This window comes from Triturus cristatus, chromosome 5_2, assembly GCF_964204655.1.
Source record: "Triturus cristatus chromosome 5_2, aTriCri1.1, whole genome shotgun sequence".
NCBI lineage: Eukaryota > Metazoa > Chordata > Amphibia > Caudata > Salamandridae > Triturus > Triturus cristatus.
The window spans coordinates 1,001,442,152-1,001,468,186 of NC_140588.1; the positions used below are offsets into that span (position 1 = coordinate 1,001,442,152).

Consider the following 26,035-nt stretch of genomic DNA (forward strand, 5'->3'; position numbering starts at 1 on the left):
AGTCTTGAAAGGTTTAGGTCCCCGACGAGCCTTTAAAAGTCTGTGATTAAAAGGACTGCTGGGGGAGGGGATGTTTTCAAGAGTGCTGTGTTTTGACAGTAGCTTGGCACTAATGGAGCCTGCTGCAGCCAGGAGCTGATTACATGTTCTAAGAAAAGGCATGCCTTCCAAGGACTGGGGCAGATGGCACTGGATTCAGGCAAACGTAAAACAGATTTCGAGGGTCTGCTGCTATTAATCATAGACAGCAGAACCAAAACACTGTAGTAAGCAGGGGGATGACGCAAACTCCCTTGTTTACATTCCATTTAGTATCCGTCATGATGTCCTGCAGTTATCAGATACGGCTTTTATAGGCCCGAGACTCAGGGCAAGATTTACAGAAGGTGGTAATGGTACATTCGACAGTTCTGGAGTAAACTCTGAACCCCTTGGAGGCTGGGGTCCATTTTACACACGCTGAGGAGTTGCTCTTTTTCCATCTTGGACGCAGCCTTGGAACCCTGCTGCTCATTCTTTGTAAATCATGCCTGCTGCAAAGCTTTTCCAGTTATGGTCATAGCTCTTTGGCTTGTAGTGAGTGACTTACGCTTAACTCTCAGCACCAGGAAACCGGCTTGGGTGTACAAGCACTTTATAAAAGATGTTTAACATAACAGCATTCACCAGTGGTATAAGGAAAGAATGGTGGAAGAAATTGTCTGTATATGTGGATGAGATTTGGAAGATTTTATAAGGTCGCCCAAATTAAAATATTTCTATTGACATTATAAGTTAAGCGAGACAAATCTCTATCAGGAAAGGTCTGATACGTGTGGGGGGAAGTGATGGGGTCACTAGCACTGCTTATCTTGGACGATTCACCTGAGCTCCAGAGATGGAACTGAGCAGCACCACGGTAGGAGCGGTGCGACACTGGCCGCGTTTCTAATCATGGCTCTGGCACATGTTTCTATACATTCTCACTCCTTGCAGATAGAGCATTGAGGCACAAGATACGTGTTTTTTTTTAGGTCTCGCCTGACCCAGCGCATGCGCTGGTCTGGCGAGACTTATTGAGAGGGCTCCAAAAAGTGCTACCAGGCCAGCCTAGAGCTACAGTGCATGTGCGCGGGCGCGCGCACAGCGCTTTACCGCGATTACTTTAACTTTCCCGGCCGCACGGCCGCTTGGCATAGCCAATAGGTCTCGCTTTTGGGACCTTATAAGTATTTAGTTATGCAACTGTTGCATGGCTAAACACTTATAAGGTCCCAAAGGCGAGACCTATTGGCTATGCCAATGCTTGTTTATCTTGTCCTCTACCCTGGTTTCCTGTTCCCAGTTTCTCTGTTTTGTGTGAGGATATGCAGTTTCAGATAGTTTTGCTCTGCAACTTTCTGAAATTATTAATATACACGCACACGCGCACACACACACACACACACACACACACACACACACACACACCGTAATGAAGTGTGTAATTACTATTTTAACTCCACATGCACTTTGATAGTCGGGTAGGGTATAAAGCGGTCTGAAGCAAGTCTAACTGCGCTTTTACTTGTGTGATGTACTCGCGCGAAAGCACTTAAACACACTACGGGGACAGGTCCTCATAGCGCACCGGTCCTCACAAAGATAGAGTTTGTTCGGTTCTGAAACGGTTAACCCACGCTACGGGGACCAAGCTGGTTCCCACAGCATGGGCATGCCCACACACACACAAACACACACACACACAGTTTTCTAAATCCAGACTCACGTGCAAACACACACATGTGAATGTACACATACACATGCACACACACATACATACACATGCATATATATACATACAGGACCTGATTCACAAAAGTAAACTTAGACAAAAAGTCTAAGTTTGGACCTGAAGTCTAAGTTTAGTACTAGTAAAATTAGACTTTAGGTCTAAACTTAGACTTTTGGTCTAAACTTACACCAAAAGTCTAACTTTAGTAGTAGTAAAATTAGACTTTAGGTCTAAACTTAGACTTTGGTCTAAACTTAGACCCAAGGTCTATCTTCTGTAGTAGTAAAGTTAGACTTTTGGTCTAAACTTAGACCAAAAGTCTAACTTTAGTAGTAGTAAAATTAGACTTTAGGTCTAAACTTAGACTTTGGTCTAAACTTAGACCCAAGGTCTATCTTCTGTAGTAGTAAAGTTAGACTTTTGGTCTAAACTTAGACCAAAAGTCTAACTTTAGTAGTAGTAAAGTTAGACTTTAGCTCTAAACTTAGACTTCATGTCCAAACTTAGGGGCATATTAACAACAGCCAGCGATAATTATTGCTGGCCATGCTTAGCGATAATGATATTATCGCAGGCTATCTCTGGTATTTATCGCCCTGGTAGCACGTTATTAACAACACGTTACTCCAGGGCGATAAAAAGTCCAGAGATAGCGAGGTTATCGCCCTTTTGCAGGGAACATCACTGGTTTTCCAGTAACGCCCACTTTGCATCTCATTGGAGATGCAAAGGGAGGCGTTGGGAAAAAGGGTGCTAACATGCTATTATTCATGTTAGCACCCTCTTGTAAATAGGGCGCTGGTTTTATCTCCGCTATTTTGGCTTTGTAAGCCAAAAAGCGGAAATAAAGCCCTTGTAAATATGCCCCATTTACTTTTGGTATAAGTTTACTTTTGTGAATCAGGCCCACAGAGTTGTAGTTTTATTCTTTCACCCTCCTCTGACCAGACAGTAGCGTCTCCTGGCCTTCAGCTCGCTGCTAGTGGGCTGGCAGACATAGGACATTGCAATATGGCGCTGGACCTGCTTGGGGGCGCAGGTGACAGAGAGCTAGCACAGCGCCCAGAATAGGAGACACAACGGTTTGGGGGCTGCAAGGGAGAGTGTGAGACAGGGAGGCATGGGGAAGCAGCCTTGGCATAACAAACTGCTGTGTCTTTACAAGAGCCATGTACAAGCCGTCAAGGTCAGCCGATGAAGGGAAGCATCAGGGGACTGGGACACCTTTCCAGTGCTGATGGCTTGGACATGCAGAGCCGCCTGCCTATTCTGCCTTGTTCCCCTCTTTTATATGTATGTGGGTGCAGAGCGGCAGATCCCCAGTCTGAGCATGCATTCTGCTGGTCACTTGCTCCATATATACCCAGTAGTTGTTCACATACATAAGAATACCTTGATGCACACAAACAATACACATATCGAATAATGCTCCTTGCTCAGGGGCAGTAAGGTTTGTGAAGGGCCCGCCAGAAGTAGGCTTTCTCCATTCACCGGGAAAACAAAATTGAAAACGCCAGTACAATCACCCCAGGCTGGTAAAAATCTAATCTGCTGAATTTCAAAAATACTATAATTGCTTGACCTTGAACAATTTGAGAACGTTTATCAGAATCAAAGTAGCAAAACAGGAAAAAACAGAACGTAAGAAAACAGACAAGGAGAAATACTGGCAGGAGTAATGGAAAGGGAAGAGGGACTACAATATAGGCTTGCGTAGAGCAACCAGGAGACATGTACGGGTAGAGGCGGGTGCTCAGATGCAAGGACACAGGCAGGACACACATGCACGGCAATAGGCAGGCTCATTAGAAGGGTGTGTTCATGTCCAGCCCTTCCAGGTTAGACTCCTATGTGAATATATTGTAAAGGAATAGTCGTCAGACTGCTATCAATGGTGGATGAGGTTTATTTCAACCTGGGTGGAAATAACAAGAGCGGACTCTCTACGACAGAAGCAACTCGCAACTGCCGTGGAAGAGAACTTAGAATTACAGGTAAACTTAGAATACAGAAGAAGGAACATTCCTAGAACTGACAATACTAAAAATGTACTACAGAATACTGCCAGAAAAGGATTACAGTGGCAGTCGGGGTGGGGAAGCTTACCTCGTGCACAGCCTTCCCTTTCACCACTGGCACCTCATCAAACGTCTTCACACTCAGTGGTCGCTTCTTGGCGATATCACTGAAAACAAGAAAATGGAGACGTCAGGGCCAGGGGTGATGTGACACAGGCACCCTTTCCCGGCGTCAGCTGTTGTCCACCACCCCACAGTTATCTTGCTGCCTTTGGAGCCTCAGCACCCTGTGGTTTGTTATTTGCCTGCACACAGCATAATATTCCAGAAAGTGGCGGAATAAAGCAGATACACACTGGTTCTAATTAGATTGTGATGCATGAGCACTGACGTCTGAAACGTGGATTTGGGAGAGATGCCCAGTGCCTCAAAACCTTTCATTTGTTGACTTGGTTTTGTAAGTACTGTCGCTGGTAAGCATCCTAATAATAATGTTAACTTGTCTTTTTATAGCACTTTATACTGCTTCTTTGCTTTCTAAACACCGTGAAATACATGTATTACTACTACATAACTTAATGGTATTTATTTTACACACTGTGGAAAGTGGGAAAGCTGAGCAGGCCTTGTCGTGTTTCAGCGAAAAGAATTTATCTAACCAAACTACTCTGCCTGTGTCTTGAGAAGACAATTGACAGTTTCAGGTAAGAACATACAGTGAGCTAACCGCCTCCGTAACTTACATACACTCTCAAATCCCAGGGGGTCTACTTTCAATCTTCTGTAGAATATGGATGTGTGATTTCATAGAAAAACAATTTAATACAACACAATTACTGGGTGAGGGTCCAGCTTCATAGGGTTAACTAGCCTGTGGGTGGGGGACATACTGAAGCACCCCCTAGTCCCTCTCTGACCAATAGAGTAATTGTACTTGGGCCCTGGCCTATCTACCTTTTCAGTAGTTCCTGTTTGCTTTACTGCAAATAGGCCCAAAATGCAAAGTGCAAGGTAAAATCTAAGATGATGAAGGTCTGCGGCCACAATAAACTGAAGGCTGGAAGTGTGTATGGTAATCGCCAGTGTCCACCTACCCACCAAAATCCAGTGACAAGCAGGCTCTGTACCCACAACAGCTAGTATCATTCATGAGATACAGTATTCGTATTTTAATCTGTACTCTGCTTTTCTATATAGGACAGCTAAGCCTGCCTCAGCGAAAACTGCTTTTAGGGCCTTCTCAGTGTAGGGGACAATGCAACATTAATGTTCTACATGTCCTACTTTTAAATACCATGCACCCTACCTTGTGGGCTACAAGACTTACATAGGTGTGTCTTGCTAATATTTAAAATGGAAGTATTTACCTGTTATAAAGGATTATTTTGACAGGTCATACTGCAGGTCCTAGGTTGCTGCAGTCAGGCTACAATTGCAGGCCCGAAGCCATTCACACTATTGTAGCAGCCTTACAGAGGGGTTTCAGTGCTTCTGGGGGTCGTTAACATTAACAAGTTGTTAGAGAATTCGTACTGTCTATTAAAGCATATACAAAACTGTGTTCCCCTTCCAGCCCCTTCTGGATATCCTGCCTAAAACCTACTCAGGGTTTGAAGACTCCCATTTGTTGTCTGATGGCTAAGAGGTGCCTACCTCCTTAAAACCAATGCCTAGATCCTGTTTTTGTTCTTAAAGAGAGGAATGCCATGAGCAATTGTCTGCATATTTAATTCTCGCAACTGTTACAAGCAAGTAGCAGTAAAAAACATAGTAGACTTTGACAATGGATGTTCACAAGATGAAATCCCAACTCTTCCTAATCCTGCAGATACTATGGCTGAATTGGTTTCCCTTACCTAGTGTCCATAATGCTCCAGCGGCCGATGGAAAGCCTCACATTCTCTTCCACCGTGGAAAGCTTGGATCTACGCTCTCCTTCCAGACATAGGGCAGTGTTCAGTGGGATATAGTCTTTTCCATCCTGTGTGGTACAAAACAATAGTGAGTCAATCTGTGCAGACACTTTCAGACAACTGTGATATCTGTGGAAGATTGGTCGAATGATGAATTGCCATGATAACGAAATACTTTTTCCATAAAAATCCCATCACTTTAGTAAAGCATTATACGAAACCCGAGTTGGAAGCTCAAATCCTGTATATACAAAAAATGTAAACATTTCTTTAGATTCTTAAGGTTTGTAACAATAAGCATTTTTAAAAAAGGTCAGAGAGGTCAATGGGAAAAGAAAATGAGGGTCACAGAAGTCTTTTTGTAGGTCTCCTTTGACCCAGACATGAAAAGTAAGATGAAGGCAGAAAGGAGGAAGAGAAGAATACAGCAGTAGAAGACAAAGGCGAAAAAGAAGACAGGATTATGTACTAAAAGTAGAAGGAGGGAAACAGTGGTAGGGGTGTGAAGTAAATAAAACAAAAGCGGGAAAGAGGGGAGGAGAGACCACACAGACATCACTAGGGGTAGGGATGAGTGGGGAGGTGGGGAGATGGAGTAGAAAATGTTAAATGAGAAAAAAAGAAAGGGGGAGTAAGAGAGATGTAGTGGGGTGGACTAAATAGGAATGACCCAGAGGGCGAATCGGGACGGCGGCGAGAAAGTGGGCAGGGTTGGATAGGTCGGCCCATTTAATACACTCAGATTTTATAATTTTTTGATGTGTGGGGTTAATGATAGGACTATATGGGGGATCCTTCCCCTATAGTCCCTGATAAAAGACAGAGGATGGTTCATGACGGAAGAAAATATTTGGGGACAAGCAAACTACTTTTTGGAATTTTCACCAAGAAGGACATTGACCACGTTGGTTTCATCAACCTGGTGAATGCCATTCAAGGTGAAATATTTATAAAAACTAGTCAAACAAAAAAGGCTTGTCAAAACCGTTTTCTTCCTTTTTTTGTCAATTTAACTTATAATCATGGGACCCTGAGTGCTTCCCGGGTCAAGTCCTTCAGAGAGTACCGTGAATTGTCATCTTTGGAAACCTCAACCTTTTCTAAAGAGCGCTGTGAAAAAAACTCCTATATGTATGATTTATCATTTTTACAGGCTTGTGATGAATCCTTCACACGCAATCTACCAAACACACTAGACGCTGTGAAGATAGACCCGCATCTGGCAGATGTGGAATCTTTGAAGCTAGGAAGGATTATTAAATGTGTCATCCCTGACAGTACTTGTTATATCTGATAGGGACATCCCAAAAAGGCCTCACACTACATCTGTAAATACTGGTTACAGGAGGAAAATTTGAATTCTTTCTAAAAATCTAATGTGAGATATTACAAGTAAATAGATACATTCTGACCATTTTGAATGAACCAGGAAAAAGATTAATAGCGAAGAATATCAAAACAGTTTAGAAGCAATAATTGTATTGTGCCATTGCATAGCGGGCATGTGAGGGATAGTGAGTACTGGAAGAATTCCGTATCAGAATTTTTTACTCACTAAAATTGTTTAAATGAAAACATTTCAAATATACATGCGTATAATTTCAGCAATTAAACACTTATGCACAACTTATAATGTACACAATGCTACAGGTTTTGTTGGAAACAACTTTGCACATTGTTAATCAGTTAAAAAAAATATTAGAATGTATAATGCTTAATTACTGTACTTGTTTAAACAACTTTAAAAAAAAACATTTAACCATGTAGAATTTAAAACATCTGCCAATTATATGGACGTTCAAGATTAATCATTTTCTTAGCTTTTGAAGCCATATCATACTGATAGTGCCATGTTCCTCTGCACATTTACCATACTTGTTTAACTTTGTTTTAAATAAATGTTATACATTTTGGGATTCCCCCTTTTATTGGCCCCTGCTTGACTGAGAAACCCGTAATTTTCCAGGAAGGAGCGGAGGTGGATGAGATATACATATAAATGTGTGTGTGTGTGTGCTTGTATCTATCTATCTATCTATCTATCTATCTATCTATCTATCTATCTATCTATCTATCTATCTATCTATCTATCTATCTATCTATCTATCTATCTATCTATCTATCATATATATATATATCTATATTCACTGAAAAAACCATAGGTTTCACACATGTTATAGTTAGCTGGACATTTCACTCGTGAAAAACCAATGAAATTCCCCCGTTATAGTTAGTGCACGCAACTATAACTCACGCGACCGCAATCCTCTGCTGATGACGTCAGATATTACATCACTGTATTTAGACACTTATTTACCCATGTCTTCTTCCATTAATTTTTAGCTATACATATATTACAATTTTTTTTTTCAGAAAAACACATATGTCATCAGTGATGTAATATCTGACGTCATCAGCAGAGGATTGCGGTCGCGTGAGTTATAGTTGCGTGCACTAACTATAACGGGGGAATTTCATTGGTTTTTCACGAGTGAAATGTCCAGCTAACTATAACATGTGTGAAACCTATGGTTTTTTCAGTGAATTAGCAAGGTTTTTTAAATGCTAATTCCTAACTATAACGTGTGTGTAACCTATGGTTTTTTCAGTGAATTTGTACGTTTTTTTAAATGCTAAGTTATTTTATTATTTTTTTTTTATGGATTTTTTGCCGTGCGCGTACGGTAAGCTGACGCTACGCGCTCCGTACGTCATAAGTACGGTGCGCTTACGTAATACGTACGTGATGTACGTACGCATGCTTACTTCTTCGGCAACGCGTACACGCATGCGCGTTGCGCGGATCCAACGTCGCGGTTACGCAGGTGCGTGTAATGCGCATGCGCGAGAGCGGCATACGTACGCGCTCCGTAAGCGCATATATACGTCACGTTTGCGCATGCGTACTTGTTTACGAGCGCGTAGCGTAAGCTTACGGAGCGCGTAACGTAAGCTTACGGAGCGCGCACGGTAGGTCATGTGATCCACAAAGAACACTTTTCATTGGTTTAAACTACTTTCAGTTCCAGAAACTTCCAACACCACACCCATTCCCCTCATTACTGCTTGAGATCCCCTAGGAGAAGGAGCTGAATTGACATTGAGATACAATGGCAGAACAGCAGACCTCTTCTGAGAGTGAGGCTAGCAGCACCATCATCATACAGAGAAGGAGGAAACAAAAGGATTCTTTTGTGTGGGAGTATTTTACTTTTCCAGAGGGGCAGAAAAAGGTCAATGCTCCATTGGTCACTTGCACACTTTGTGACCGTGTTTTATCTAGAGGAAATCCAAGGAAGAAGTATTCCTTTGGAAATCACTCTATGATGAGACACCTTAGGGATAAACATCCCAGGACCTTTGCTCGACATACTGGAGAAAACTCTTCAGTAAGTCAGACGGAGCCCAACCTCAGAAGCTCAGCCGAGTACATCATCGGCAGCTCAGCTGAGCCCTTCCTCTGAGGTGGGAGCATCACCTTCTTCAGCTCCTCTGGACATTAACCCTCGATTTCGGAGGGTTTCAATGAGGTGTACAACGTGTTGTGGTCTTATTGTTTCTGGGGAGACCAGTGTTTCCCTTATTAACAATAAGATAGACCAGCACGTTTGTAGACGCTCATAATATTCCCATTCTTTCTTTCCTCTATCCCTGTATTAACCCAACGGCTCTTTTAAGAGCCAACCTTACCTCACAATTTTTTTTATTTTTTTTTAAGCTTTCTTATTCAAATTTTTTTTTTGCCGTGCGCGTACGGTACGCGTAATCGTTACGTGAAGTTCGCGAAATTTTCCGTTTACGCCGTGCGCATACGCTGCGCGCATTCCGCGATTTTTCGAAAAAAAATGTAAATACATTTTTGCCCTTGGGGGTCCTTCTGGGCCCCCCTGACCAAGGCTAGGGGGTCAGGAACTGTCCAGCCTGCCCCCTTTTCACGTTATCCACCTTTGTTTTTCACCCCCCCTCAGAGTCCGAGAGACAAAATGGCGGCCGACACTTCCTGGTTTCGACCGATTCGAATGTTTACTAAGATCTAACAACCAATCAGAATCGCGCTCGTGCACGGCGGCGTGCGCGTACGGTAAGCTTACGGTACGCGCTCGGAGCGCGCCTATAGACATATATATTGATTTAAATGCTATTTTCTCCGGAAATACTGAACAGATTTACACAAAAGGCACATCCCTGACCTGAGGGCTACCTCTCTGCCAAATTTCAAGTAATTATGTTCAGCCGTTCGGGCTGTAGCTCGGACTAAAGGTCCTATGGAAAAATGCATGGGGAAAACGCGTTTTGAGACCCCCCCTTTTTCTCAGCCCCCGCTTGACGAATCCCCCCGAGACTTTCAGGGAAGGAGCGGAGCGGAGCGCCCCACCTATTTGGAGAATTTCGCGAGGATTCATCAATCGGCGCCAAAGTTATTCCAAATAGAATGTTGCGGATTTCCTATGGAAACACGGTCCTAACTATAACTATCTACTGGCGACCGCCAGTAGATAATACATACATATATATATATATATGTTTTAATAATAAAAATAGTAGACTTGATAAAAAAGGTAAACTCTAATATGTTTATTAATTAAACTTTTAAAAATATGTTTACATTAATCAAATGCATGACTATTAACTAAATGTATTAAATATTACATAAGATAAAAATGTAAGTGAGGGTCGCTACTTGATTAAATTATTGTTTAAAAATGAATATGTATACATTAAAATGAAATAATATGTTTAAATAAGTGTATTATTCAATAATCATGTAATGTTTTGAGTTAATATGCTGTAACTTTTTATTTTACTAGTTACATTTACTGTAGATATTAAAATATGTTAAATCTTTTTAAAGAATAATACATCTTTAGAACTTTCTCTGTACTTTCCAATAGGAAGTACTCCTTCTTGATGGCATATATCTTCAGCAACTGGTCAAAAGTTACTAGTGGTAACAGTACACTCATAAATTATGTTTGAAGAGGTTCCCTCTTCCCTGATTTAAGTTAGTGGAAACACTTAAGTTCGCACTTAGGTGCAAATCTCCACTCGGAAATGGTGAACAGCAGAAATGAGTAGAGTTGCTGTGTATATCTATATATATATATATGAAAAAGGCCTGGTTGGCCGAAACACGTCGGTGTGACAGACTGGCTCTGTATTCTAATTAAAACAGATACAGCACAATACTCCAGAGTGCGGAGTTCTTTGTTTCTAAAACTTCAACCTTGGCCACTGGTTCGGCCCAACGCCTGCACCCGCTGCTGCGCGCTCCAGCTGGAACCACATTGTTGAAAAAAAAGAAAAAAAAAAAAAAAAAAATATATATATATATATACACACACACATGTATATTATCCTCTGTGAATCAGACCCTGTGTTTCAGGTCACAAACACAATATAAAAAGTATATTTTAAAACGTTTGTTAATATCGGACCTGTTGCACATTTTGCTGGAGAAGGTCTCCGAGTCGCTCCACCAAATCTGTGAAGGTGGGTCTCTCGGTCGGGATGCCCTCCCAGCAGTCAAGCATGGTCTGGTACCTGTGAAGAAACAGCAGGGGATCATCTTTAATTCTGAGCAGGGATTATGAGATTTGGGTGTAGGGATGTGATATGATAGTCCTCCCAGTCCATTCCATCATGTATGATGCACTCACATCTCGGGTGTGGTGTACTCAGGAGGCCTCATACGCGTTCCTTCTTTGAGTCGGCGGCAGAAGTCTTCATCGATGTGCACTCCTGGATATGGCGAAGCACCTATGGCAAGAAGGAACACATGTAGGTGGATCAGCACCTTTACCCTCAAAAAACAAAAAAACCATTTGCACCATTTTTGCTGCTTTTGGAATATGGACTTGAAGTATTGTTAGTTGTATCAGGTCAATACATGGTGTAAACAGATTTCTTGTTTACATAATTGCAAGTGCACACAACTATTATAAGAATAAGATACATTTCCTCCCCTTTTCAAATGTGTAATATGGATCTACGGGTGAAGCAAAATCAGTTTGTTTGCCTTTTATATTGCAGAAGGAGCAAAATATAACAAAATCAGTTTGCTATATATATTTTTAAGTGTTATTCATACATTATAATTAATTTGGAAAATCATCCATGGTACGGGCTGTACCAAAATCTGATTGCAAAAGTATCAACATTGGGCAAATGAGTTTTCCGCGTGTTTTTTGTCTGTAGTGGTGTAAATGTTGATGTAACAGGCTCCTAATCTTTGCAACACTCTTCCTCTACATGTAATTCTTAACCTGTTCAATTACACCTCCAAACCCAACTCAAATCATAATTTCTTTCCCTCCCAATTTTCTGTTATTTGTGACTTATTTATGCAAACTCTTCCATCATAATAGGTGTATGTCAGATTATTGTTGACAAAAATAATGTCTGACATTGATATCATGTCCTGAATATCATTATCAAAAATATCGGCCCAGTAGGTGTAGATTTTCTTTATGTACTATTGGGCAATATGTTTGTGGTGCGCGGTATTCTGGTACCACTCCACCAAGGATGTTAACTATACTGTAACTTATTTTCCAGAATCTGCACAACACTTTTTAAAAAGTTTTGTATAAATGAATATACACAATTAAGATTTACATTACAGGACAATCCCATTATGTGACCACATGGCGATTCTTCACTGCACAAACTTAAGAGTTTTGAACAATTGGCGAGATGGCACTGCTAAATGTATATACTAATTTGAGAAAGACCATCACACTATCGACCATAGCTTTATAGACCCAGGCTTGCATCTGTAACAATCCCCAACAATAGGCCTTCTTGAATGTTGCTTTGTAGGACTACAATCCTGCAATCCCGCTCCACTGGTTACCTATAGCTAGAAGGGCAATGTTCGAGGCACTCTGCCTTCTTCTCAGAGCCTCTTAAAGAAAAAGACCGCAATACCTGTATGTTAAATTCAAGCAATACAAACCAATCAATCAGGGTTCTTATAGAGCCTGGCTAATCACCCTTTAGGGTCTCAGGGCACTAAGGGGTGAGTTCTGCAGTTCAGTCGACAAGTCAGTTCAGTCGAAGAGCCAGGTCTTGAGGTTCTTCCTGAATTAAAACAGTGAGGGTGATTGCTCGAGATGTAGAGGAAGAGAGTTCCAGGTCTTTGCGGCGAAGTAGGAGAAGGATCTTCCTCGGGCCGCGGTCTTGCTGATCCATGGTATAGTGGCCAGGGCCACGTTGGTGGAGCGGAGGTGTATGGTGGGAGTGTAGAACGAGAGGCGCTGGTTGAGGTATGCAGGTCTGATATTGTGGATGGCCTTGTATGCGTGCATAAGGTGCTTGACGGTGATTCTTTTGTTGAGGTTTCTCAGGTGATTGGCAATGTGGCTGCAGCAGGGGATGTCCAGGATAAGTCTTGAGGCGGCGCTCTGTATTCTGTGCAATTTATTTTGGAGCTTCTGGTTGGTGCTGGCGTAGAGTGAGTTGCAGTAGTCAATGTGCTGATGATGAGCTCCTGGGTGACTGTTCTTCTGGACTCGGTGGGAATCCACTTAGAAATCTTTTGAAGCAGGCGGAGTGTGTGGCAGTAAGAGGATGAGAAAACAAAACAGAACACTGCGCTCCAGGCTTGCACCACTGTAGGAGAGTAGGATCTGCACTTATGTTGCCCCCACTTTTTTTCTGATGTATACACTGGTTTCTGGCTATAGTCAGGCTGGGTCCCTGCTAATCAGGGCCCCAGTCTCTCTGTTCTCTCTAAACGAATTGGTGTGCATATTAGATGCACTAGTGATTGGATACTGTGGTACCTTATGAGCCCCTAGTATATGATACCTTAGGTACCTAGGGCATAGGCACTTCACAGGCCTACCAGGGGCTGCAGCATGTATTATGCCACCCCTGGGAAGCAGACTCAATCTGACACCACAGGTCTGCTCCTGCAGCCTGGATGAGGTAGTGTTAGCACTCCTCACTGAGGTATAGGTTTCTATATCTCACCATACACACACATATAAACCTATCAGCCACCCCTATGGCAGGCCCTATCAATCCTGAGGGCAGGGTGCTTGGTTTACAATGTGAGGGGGTGCCTCTGCCTGAGCAGGGCCCCTCTGCAGCTGGCAGGGTCTATTCCTTGTGGCTGTTTGTGGATGCGGTTAAACCATATACTCTTAAGTGCATTATAATCTCCCGGTTAATGCTAACTCTGGAATGACTGCCTCAAAACATGTCGAGCTTGGTGTCAAACAACTTGGAATCATACCCCTACACTAGTAACTGGTGTGGGAGTATGATCCCACCCTTCTAGAGGGGACGACATGTACCTACTGTGGTAACACGGTAGAAACCTGAAAGAGCCCTGGCATCACAAAATGGATGCCACCAGCACAGACACTGGGCTGCCCTCCTGCTGCTGACTGAAACTCGCAGTGGAGGAGGCCCAACAATAGGCATCCTGTCACAGGGAGGTGTCACCACTTTCCAGACAGGATTTAGTGTATTGGAGCTGGGTGGGTGCACTTCTAGAGTGCTTTGAAGTCCTGCACTGGGGGAGCAGTAGGCTCCTCTGTGCATATGCCAGCTCAAACCGGTTCAGGGGCTACCTGTCCCTGCTCTGGCACGAAACTGGACAAAGGGAAGTGGGTGTAACCACCCCCTACCCTGACCCTCCCAGAGGAGTGGTCAAAGAGCAAGTCCCTCCCCTATCTTCAGTATAAGATAGCAAACTTTGCCATTGAAAAACAGATAACCCTGGACGACGCTCTACAAAGAAGAATCCTGGCCCTTCGACGCTCCACTACCTTTGGAAGACAGAAGAATGTCCCTTGGAGTCAAGGAGTGACCGCCCTGCTTGGCAGGCACCAGAAACTCTAATCAACGGTCGCAAACTTTCCCGCTCCCGCTAGAGTCCGAAGTCCCTGCAGCCCGGAAGTGGATTTCCTGACTTCTCGATGGCCATTGTGAGTCCCCAGCAGAGCTGAGGCGAGTGGACCCCACTAGTGACGAGGAACAGCAATACCCGGGTACCGTGCACTATTGTCAAGTGCAACCCCTTCACGATGTTCTACGAACTTGTGCTTTGGACCACTTGTGGCCCAAGCCTCCAGCAGGTTTTGCAGCGAAAATCAGAGGCCTACCCCATCCCGAGTGACCGTGGGCTCCTGTGAAGCATTTCCTCAAGAGGCGTCTTTGTGATCCCTTGCCCATTGGCTTGTGGGTCCCCCGAAGGCTTTCTTATCAACTCAAAGGGCTCCCGTGGTTGCTCCAGGCCTGCTCTCACTCATCTTTGCTGGTTGAGTCCCTCAGACGTTGCTGGTCTGCACCATCGACTTTCTTCACTCTACACGAGACTTGCTGTTGCCAAGGCTTGTTGGCTCCAATCTGGTTGCTGACACCGCAGTCAGCTGCAGACATTATGGAGCACTCCAAATCCAGGTCATCGTCGATCCTTCCTGAACCTCGTGAGCGAAGAGTCAAAACACCCTTGATCACCTGAAATCACCTGAAATGACAACCGTGGGCATCCATCTGGCAAGTGACTGTGAACACTGTCCCTTCAATTTTCGGGTCATCTGCATCGTGAATCCACCCTTGGATTCCACCGGACACTTCTTCAGTCGCCGCAAGCAGCAAGTCTTCTTTGGTCTCCATAGAAAACAGCGACGCGATCCGACACCAAAAGACACCTATGCACCCGGCTTTCCTGGGTGAGGTAACTCATGCACTCCGGTGCCCTAGTGTGTGTTGGCCCTCGAATTACTTACCTTGTAAGTGGCTTGCTTGTAAACTTCCTCGAAGTACCCTAAAACTTTAAAAATCAAACCGCGACTTGCTCCATTATAATCAATAGGGAACCCGCGGATGTGTTCACACACTGCATGCGTCTCCCGTGGGTCTGTTTACCTGCTTTCACTGTAGTAGTGAAGTCCCAGCGATTCTACAGGCCTTAGGCCTTGTCATTCTGCAAGTCGACTTTCCTAAACCTCTTTTTTAGTATATGGTCTGGTACGCCCCTAGGGCCCCAGCCATATTTGTGCTTAATTTATTGTCAATCATTGATATTTGAATGTGTTCCTGACTTCTCATCTCATAAAGAGATTAGTAGAGTGTGTCTAGAAACAAATACATATATATTTGATATATATACCTGTGTGGTGTCCTTTCATTTGGTAATTCAAGAGATTATAAGGTAAAACAAGCTGCTTTACACTCCTCTGAGACTTAGCCTGAAGGCTGCTCTCCACAGCTACCACTAGGATAGCTTTCTTTAAAAGGTTGTCTTAAACCTATCTACCATAAGAGTCGAATTGGACTGGTGCAAGCTGGCCACTATAACTAGTGACCAGCATATGCCAGGCCAACTTCTCACAACCACTTATCATCATACCACCTTACCATAAGCAATATGTGGGAGGCACTGCTTTCTCAGTACAAGTTGCCAAACTCTGAAACTGACTACCAGCCGGCATCAGAAGCACACAGGAGCATATAGACCTTGAAGACAGGTGAAAACATGGCTATTTCCTGGATAAGTGCACCAGCAACAGAGCTCAGAAACACAGTCTCACCTCCAAGCTCAATCTTCAGCTTACAATCTACACATTGAAAACAACCTAACAAGCAAGCTGCTTTTGCAATGCAGGTAAGCTAAGAAGGGCTGACTTATGGTTTGCTGTGGCATTGTATACTTATGTACTTGCATATATAACAGTTATGGCAAAATAATAATTTTAAGACCATAATACACAGCGATCAGCAGCAAATTGCTACTTATACCTCTTACATTCACATAAGATATATCTACTACTAGAGTTGTCCATCACCAGTACTGTACAGCTAAAAACCACAGACATCACCAAACAAACAAGCATAGAATACCTGAAGAGATCTCTCACACACTGCTGGACACTGCGGAGGACTTTGATATAGTCCACCACTGGAAGTCCCAAACATATGTACACTCTGACCACTTCTTTACATCTCACAATGACACTAAGATATGGGATGATAATAACAATGTCCATACCAGCAGATCTCTCCATTTCTCTTTCCTTCCAATCATGCCAGCTCAGGACCACAACTATACACAACATCTCAGATTAGACAACCCAGTGCTGTAAACAGCTAAGCTGGCTATAGCATAAGAAATACCAGAAAGAGACCTGCAGAGCTGTTCAAAGCTTCAAGCATTCTGAAAAAACTATAAAACTGTGCATCTATCTCTGGCACTTCATCATCCGTCACACTGCTACACGCTGTATCCCATATTATAACGACCACACCTCGGTGATTATCATACGCGACATGGAAACACTTCCCACATAGGATCAAAACAAAACAACATCCTTGGAGCCACACACCCTACATGGTGTAGCATGTGTGTAGGCAAGCACTTCAGTGCCCTACATAGGGGTAGTAAGCGCTATATAACTACTGCGATACAATACAACACAATACCGGACTTATTGAGGCCCGAAAGCTGGATCTTGCCTCCATCAGCGTGCGAGAGGAAGGCAGCTTGTACAATGGAGAGTAAGGTGTGCTATGAGAATGGGAGTTTCATCCTTTGCAAGAGCCTTAGCTAATACCAAGTTGTCTGGACTTTTTTCCAAAGACTTTGCGACCAAAGCGAAGTTTTTCTGTTTATCCGCAGTTTTCTATTAAAGGTGATTCCTTTAAATTGTTTACCTTCATATTAAAATTACATCATGTTAGACAATCTCCCATGGAGATTGCGGTTATTTAATTACCCTTGCTAGTTAACGCGCCCACAACATAAAACTGATAAAGATTGCAGAGAGATGGATTACTGCCATTTGCTCCTAATTGAAAAAGCAGTCATTAAAAATATGCTAATTAGCCCATCCAAGGGATACAGGCAACATCTTGCCCTCTAAGGAGATCAGTCTTTGTAATTGCTCAAAACGTAAGGGCTATAATAGCAGGCATCCCTGGCAGATCCTCGCATTGGGGAAATATTGGCATCTTATAATATATTTTTAAATGAATTAAGCGGCACTGAGTGGGTAACAGACATTTCGTAATATTCCTCACCAGCTATTTGAAAAAAGCGTCTAATGATAGCCAATCAAAAAAATAAAAAAACATTTGCAAATGTGAAGTTTATGTCCTGTTTGTATACTGGTGCCTCTCATGATGGAAAGTTGGGGTTGAGAGCAAGCTTACTTGCAGAAGTGAACCTGTTTTATCAATTCAATTTCAAAAGCTTTATTCAACAGTATGTCTTAAAAGCACAGTAGTACATAAAATACAACACAATAAATATCATAGACTATATACAAACTTTAAAAAACCATTAAATCCAATTAATTACTGTCGAAAATGTAATTAAAACAATAATATCAGCTAAAAGAGTCACTAGGTATAAAAAGTGTCTTAGCTCATGGAAAATACTAGCTAGCAGCAGGTTGGGTAAGCGTTCGACTGCGTATTATCCAGGACCAACCTAAAAACTTTGCCACTGCCACTGCTATATAAGGTGAACAATCGCAACTCAGTATCCTTAGTGCTTCTTTATAATTTCGAGTTGCCAACCTGAGACAAATGGGTCTAAGCCACCTACGGCGGGGGGCAGCATAGAGAGGACATACGAAAAGCACATGTGCTACAGATTCGGGCATATCTAAACAGTTATGACATCTGACATCCTTGGTTAGGGACCAATTACTTGTGAATGCCTTAACTGGAAGGGTGCCTACTCTAAATTGAAAGTACCTGTTTTATCCTATGTTGCTTCCTGTCTAGTGTACGCCAACGCGGTATCTGTGAGCCTGCTGGTCCCACACTCCAGCCTTGAGCGTATGATGCCCTTAGGGCCAGACTTACTAGGTTCTCGCGCAGTGCAGCAGCCGTAAATGGTGCGCTGCGTGAGAAGGAGAGAGCAGTACAGTGCCAAATTTGTTGAAATCTGAAACTCTCCTCCCCTCTAACTAGTGCCGGCGCTTAAATCAGCTGCTGTGCGCCACGGAGACACCTTTGCGCCATGGTGCAAGGGTGTCTCCGTAAGCCTAGCATAGGTTTTGTACTGGAAGGGTACACTTCCAGTACAAAATACCATGCATAGATTGACTTCAACCCTTTTCCGTCTTTGTATGTGTGCTGTGCAGCACACGCACAAAGTCTGAAAAGGAAGGAGAAATGAAAGCATTTCTCCTTCCTTACGCCTACTTTAAAAGGGCACAGTTTTGTGTCTACTTTGTTTATTAAATTGGGTTTAGCGTTAGAAACCTTGAATGGTTGCATAGGGACACCCATGCATCACCCAAGGTACGCCCCCTTGGCACTAAGAAATGCAAAGCAGCGCTATTCGCATCTTCGTGTTACTTTCAAGTTATTTCGAGAGCAAAACAAGTTGACTGCTGGAAAGTAAACTGGAAAAACAGATTTTGCGCTGATTTGCATCACACGGCATAAAATCTTAGTAAATCTTCCCTTAAGTGTTCTGTGATGCGCACGTGCGGGTGCTCAGTGGAAGGTGGGCAGACACGGCAGGAGCTACTCTACTCCTGGCAGGGCATACACATCTTTGTAGACTGCCTATCAACCCCCTCAGATTTACTCACATATATAGTAATTCACTACACTGGTAAGAGTGCACTGGAGTGGCTAGGGTAGCCCAGCCAATCCTAGATTACTTACAACAGTTGACCAATCTGAGGAGAGAGGAGAAATGGTTTACTTGAAAGGGGGCATGGAAATGGGGGTGGGGCTTTGGAGTACTATCTGATATTGCTGTGCAGCCACACCAACCCTCCCCAATAGCAGAATGAGTCATCTGAGTCCGCCTTTTTTGGGAATTTACTCATACCTCCAGTGGCGGCATGCACCCTGAATAACTGGTGGGGCAAGCACGTGAGTTATTTGACCCACTGACCAGCAAATCTTTTACGGTCAACGTCAAAGTTTCAGTCATGGCTCGTTATAAACAGTGTTTATAATGAACCAAAACTGAGAGCTCTCACATTGAGGCTGACGGCAGCACGAGTTTCTTACAGCGCTTGTCAGTGGGTCATAAATATAAAAATAAAATGTACTTACCCACTGCATGTACTGGTTCCACTCTTTCGGGCCTGGTACTTCCAGTCCATCGTCACTGGTCTGAAGCAATTCTCCACGCCAATCCAGAGGCTGCTCTCATGCTGCTGATAATGTTAAGAAGCATGAGAGCAGCGACAGGATTGATTGGAGTGGGTTGCCTCGCCGCTCCCTCAGGCACTGGGGGCCTGTGCCTGCTCTCCACTCAGCTGTCTAAGATAGCTGGGTGGAAAGGTTTAAAGTGCGCATGTCAGGCTGGCTGTTGCAAGACAGCCGGCCAATGGGACATGCACATTCTAAACATAAGTGAGTACCATTCCCCCTGCTTCCAGTGTTGTGGGGTTCAACAGGGCCGGTGCACAAAAGCTACCATTTTAAAAATTCAAGTTTAAACATGGCATCCTTTTGGATGGTGACTTTTAACATACTTTGCACATACATGATAACGTACTCAGAAAGTGTTCTGCTGGCAACCCACATTTCTGTGTAACCATTTTATCACAACACTGTACATTCTGTTCAAGGGTAAAGTACACTGAGCATGCTGCCCTTAGATTTTGTTGCCCGTTTGGAGACAGTTCTGAACTGGTAAGACAAATAATAACATTGACAAAGGACCTCAGACACAGTTTGAATGGAACCCCTTTTGATTATAAATACTGCTTCTGAGCTTCGGCACGTCAGAGGAGCACTTTTATGGATCATCCTGGACGTTCGCCTGTGATTGATTGCCAGCTCTGATGACTACCATCACTAGACTGAAAAGGACGGCGGCCTGTTCTACATCATGCTGGTTTCCTGATATATCACACATACAGGTAAACGGGTAGTTAAGTTGCCGTAAGAGATCTGGTAGAATGCACCTGTTACTATGCTCTCTATAGTAGTTAGTGATAGTTAGGATTATCCTAATGATATATATTCATATATCCATATAATTACTTCCACGTTATAATGGTTGAATTATTCATCTTCTTTACCATTCTTGTATTGCTTGTACCAATGCTTTGTTTCCTTCTACTGGTAATTGCAGCTCATATATTTTACACAAGAACCCAATTGCTTCAATAAAGGTTTGAAATTCAAATGTACGTTTTTCCCGTGTCTCCCTTTGGGCATGCCTCAGAAAACAATCAAAGGGTAGATCTGTTTCCACGATTTCCTTGGAGGAGTCAGAGTGGTCATGCTCTAAGGTTGCAGACACCATCCAGAACCGTTTCAGGTTTAGACGTCCAGATGGAGCACTGTGAGCTAACCAGGAATTGGGACAATATATTCTGATGTTATGTGTGGACTCTGTCCCAATATTTTGATGCATATGCTGTCCAAACTCACAGTCTTACTTGATTGGTAGGGACTGTACGACACCAGTGAGCAGGAGTTGCCCCGCCCCCAGACAAGGCTCAGGCTAGGAGCAGCGAAAAATAAGATGGTAATAAATTCATTTTATTGCTATTTTATTTTTTACCTTTGCTGCGCTTCCAGCGTGGTGGGGGGCACCCTCCTCCGCCCTAATGGAGGGCAGCTATTGAATCCCTCAATGTGTTATGAAAATGCTGAAACCCCATACACAAACCTGAATCCTATTCCTCATGGAAGTTAGCCAATGGAAAGTGCCAATACTGTGTGACCCTCAGAGCCACTGTGTAAATTGGCAGGCCTGCCAGGGACATTTTCCATATTTGCAACTAGAAAGCCCTAAGATTTGCTCCATGATTCGTTATGATGATGATGATGATAACCTCAGTTTGGACCCAGCCATATGCAAATCGGTCCTGATCCTGTCCAAGCTAAACCAGACTAATGAGCCCCAATCAGAGTGAAACCGGTATTGGGTTGCTTGTGTTCCAGTTCAGGGGGGACCTGTCCTGGCACTTCTTGCTGGACTGTACCTATGGGAGTAGGGTCAAGACTGATTTGCATATGGCTTTGTCCAAATTGAGGTGGCATGGTGGGCAAAAGAACAATGGATTGGAGTGCTACCCTGAGCGATTGGCAGTAGTTAGACTTATTGCAAGCACTCCTCTCATCAACTTTTGCATGTTTGATGAAACACCAGAGTTGAAACATTAGTGTTGTACCACCAGAACTGGAACTTCAGTGATGGAACACAGTGTTGTAACACCAGTGCTGGAATGCCAATAATGAAGCACCCGTGTTGTAACAGTAGTGAAGGAACACCAGTGCTGGAAAATCAATAATGGGTCACCAGTAATAGAACACCAGTGTAGCAACACCAGTAATGGAACACCAGTTTGGAACATCAGTGATGAAATACCTGTGCTGTAACACTAGTGAGAAGATACAACTATTGGAACACCAGTGTGAAATGCAGTGATGGTGCACCAGGGTAGGAACACCAGTAATGGAACACCTGTGATGGAACACCAGTGAAGGAACACCAATGAAGGAGTGCCAGTATTGGAATTCCAGAGAATGCTAGTAATTCAATACCGGAAAACAAACACCAGGGTTGAAACACCAGTGATGAAGCACCAGTGCTGGAACACAAGTGCTAGAAGACAAGCACTGGACCACAAATGGAGAAACACCCATGATGGAACCCAGTTATGGAATGCTAGAGTTTTAACACTAGTAAATGAACAGGAGCGCTGAAACACCAGTGATGGAACCAAAGGATGGAACACCAGTATTTTCACACTAGTGAAAGAGCATCAGTGGTGGAACAGCAGCAATGGAACACAAGTAGTGGAACACCACTCAGGAACAGCAGTGATGGAACACCAGTGATGAAACTCCAGTGCTGTAACACTAGTGATGAAAAACCAGTTTTGGAAGACCTGTGGAGCAAAGCCCATGTTTGAACATCAGTGCTGGAATATCAGTGTTGTAACACCAGTAATGAAACACTGACGGAACATCAATGATGTACCACCAGTGCTGGAACACAGTGAAGGAACACTGGTGATGGAACACCAGTGAAGGAACACTAGGGATGGAACACCAGTGAAGGAATGCCAGTAATGGAACATCAGTGAACATCAGTGATGGAACACCAGTGTTGGGACACTAGTGATGGAGTAACAGTGATGGAATACCAGCGAACGACTATCAGGGATAAAACACTATTGCTGGAATGTAACGTGTTGGAGCACCAATGATGGAACACCAGTAATTGTACTTCAATCAGGGCCGTTTCTACCATTAGGCAAGACTAGGCGGCTGCCTAGGACGGCAAAAGGGCCAGGGCGGCAAAAGGGGGAATTTTTTTTTAGCGCCTGCTACAATTTGACGTCATCGCTAGGGGTTTGTATGCAGGTTTGTATGCAGTTTATGCCGTAGCTCGTGCCTGGCATCTATATTCGGATACTCTGTTGTAGAAAGTGACACTATTTTTTTTAACGCATTGATTGTTCGGCTTAATAGTCAGGGCCGCTAGAGTTATGTAGCATGGCAGGATTAATTACGCATAAGGTTTCACTCCATTATGCGTCAAGACAGGGCAAGTTATGCTGCACGATGCCGGGCATTCTGCTGAAGTATTATATTGCTATTTTAACGCAGTAACTTCCTTCATGCTTTAACAAATGTAATGCTTTTGCAACTTTTGACTCATTTGAGCGAGAATTTTTTTTGTCAAAATCAACAAACTATTCAGCAGATAGTAGATTATGTGACAAGTACGGTAAATGGATAATTACACGGAATAGGCCTTGATAAAACGCTTCTTGTAAAATAGAACACACATATATACGCAGGGGGAATGCGAGAGTAGTGCACGTGTAAATATTTTCTTTTCTGATACCATTCTAGAACCCAAAACGAAGAGGCTTCTTGGTAACGGTGCGTAAGAGCATGCTTACCCAAACCTTTTGCAGACAGTCCTCCTTTAGTAGATACATTCATTGCCATTCCACATGGCGCCACTGAGGCAGCAAAGAGTTAAGCGGGGTTGTTTATTCGCACCGCTGGGGCCCACAGTCTCCGCTCTGTCTAGGCTTTTTTGGATTTCAACACTGCACCCCCTCCGGGAGGCCGGGTCCCCACCTGTGGTTCTATTTCATGGCCTGTCCCACCTGTGGTTCAAATGTATGGCCTGTCCCCTGTCTACAGGGAGCAGGAGATGCTCTGTGTGCCCCAGGCGTAGCTCCACTCCCACTCCCTGGTGAGAGAGGTGCTACCCACGCACCCTATGCAGGGCCTTATCAGTAACTAGCAAGTGCCTTTGAGGCGAGGCACCAGCTGCAAAACCGCAGCCGCTCACCGAGTCACTCCTCCCCATCATCCACGCAGTTCAATAATCCTGTAACCCTCCTGTTACTCAGAGACGTTTTAAGGCATGTACAAAGTGGGCTCTGGCCCAGGGCCCCAGTCTTTCAGGGGGCACCCTGATAGAGCCAGCTCTGTTCTGCAGAGAGTCCTGCCCTGATGACCTTGAATAGGTCTTAAACAGATTGTTTTAAGTACATTTTCCTTACATTTACTTTTAACGTGGGTGATGTGTGAGTCTATTACAGACATTTTGCTGAGAAATTGTGTGTTTGCTTCATGCAGCATTCATATAAAAATGTCTTTTAGATCAAAACAGGACCTCGCATATGAAAAAAATGGCAGGGTGTCACAGGAATTATTTCCAGTAATATTAGTGAGCTGCTGCTATGTTACAATATTGAAATAACACATCACTATACCTGAATATTAGGTGTAAACACATTTAGAATTTGGACTAGTGTGCCTGCGCACTTTCAGTGACCTGGCCAAAGAGCGCATGAAAGAGCTGAAATTGCATCATAAATTTAAAATTGTCCCAAACAGGGGCCCCCAAAACACGTTTGGCCCAGGGCCCCCAAAATCCTTAAGTTGTCCCTGCTGTTACTGGGTCACAAAGGTGTTCAGAACACAGCCAGACAATCTTTGGCCTCTCTGTACAGATCAATGGTCGCTATTCCAGTAGCGATTCTGTGTAATGTGTGCGCTGGAGATACACAGCTGTCAAAATATGCGTAATTTTACACATTTTCCTTGTTTAACTCTTCTCTACTGTCTCAACCAATGGGCAAATGTGCAGATTTTATTGCATGAAAGATGTACTCTATACAACATTTTCTTTCAGTGAAACTATTTACTATGACTGACTTTCAGCCTCCTGAAATAACTGCAAAACGTCACAAAGCATGTTAGAAACTCGCGAGTAAACACATGACAAAGTACATAGCAGGTATACATATGTAATGAAGATGGTAACTATGCAACATACATAACTCGGTGGCTATGATATTTGTAAATATATTAAATATAGAAAGAACCTACACTGGCCCAATTACTCTGTGGTCAATGGTAACTTGAGGACTATACCATTTTAATAGATTAGCTTTGTACCTATAGGACAGTACCAAAGAACTAGTGCATACACACAGCTAAGAAAATACCTGAAATACAATACATATGAAACTGTATAACAATACCAATTAGATATATGTCACATAATTGTATATCATCACCTATGGATTTGTATGAGTAATTAGATGTAGCTACGGTAACTATTGATCTTTGTTGTGTAACTACACTGTCTATCTACACTATAATTAACTGTATATTGATACAAACTATGCCACTAGACTCCAACTCATTATACTCTATGTAACTGTAAGAGAACACAAACAATGTAACTGTATTGGCTTTGTAACAACAGTAAAAAAAAAACATCTATATTGCTAGAGTAACTGAGTAAGGTAAATTACAAAGGCCAAGCTGGCTTCAGTTATGGCAGTTGATGACCACTATCATGACTGAAGTTTACTGGAATATTATTTACAACTGCTGATGTGTGTTTTTGGATTTTTCGTTCATTCTCTGCTATAGAGTGAGCCTGGTTAAATCTGACTAAGATCAAATGATGTAAGGGGCATATTATCAAGGACGGCGTTAAAATTATCTCCGGTTTAGCGGCAGAAAACTGCCGCTAAGGCGGCGATAATGGGCTTGATAATATGCCCTGGAGATTTCCAATAGAAGCCCATGTTCACACCAGAACATGGACTTCTATTGGAATTCTCAAGAGCATATTATCAAGCCCATTATCGCCGCTTTAGCGGCAGTTTTCTGCTGCTAAACCGGTGATAATTTTTAACGCCGTCCTTGATAATATGCCCCTTAGTGAAGGAGCGACAAACAATTCTCGCCTAGGGCGGCAAAACACCTAGAAACTGGCCTGACTTCAGTGATGGAACATTTGTGGTGGCAGACAAGTGCTGGGACACTAGTACTCAAAAATAAATCGTTGAAACACCTGTACTGTAAAAACTAGCGCTGAAGCACCAGTGTTGGAACATTAGTGATGGAAAACCAGCATTAAACAT

General features: G+C 43.2%; 1 protein-coding gene across 2 annotated transcripts in view; it reads right to left on the reverse strand.

Annotated features, from left to right (window-relative positions):
• The window catches only part of LOC146829570 (vascular endothelial growth factor receptor kdr-like), a 579,398-nt gene that overhangs the window by 76,172 nt on the left and 477,191 nt on the right, over positions 1–26,035 (reverse strand). For both annotated transcript variants that reach the window (XM_085608274.1, XM_085608273.1), the window contains exons 25-28: positions 11,342–11,441; positions 11,120–11,225; positions 5,628–5,752; positions 3,860–3,938 (exon numbers count right to left, since the gene is read on the reverse strand). In XM_085608274.1, coding sequence (XP_085464400.1) covers positions 3,860–3,938; positions 5,628–5,752; positions 11,120–11,225; positions 11,342–11,441 — 410 coding nt within the window. The remainder of the gene's footprint in view (positions 1–3,859; positions 3,939–5,627; positions 5,753–11,119; positions 11,226–11,341; positions 11,442–26,035) is intronic.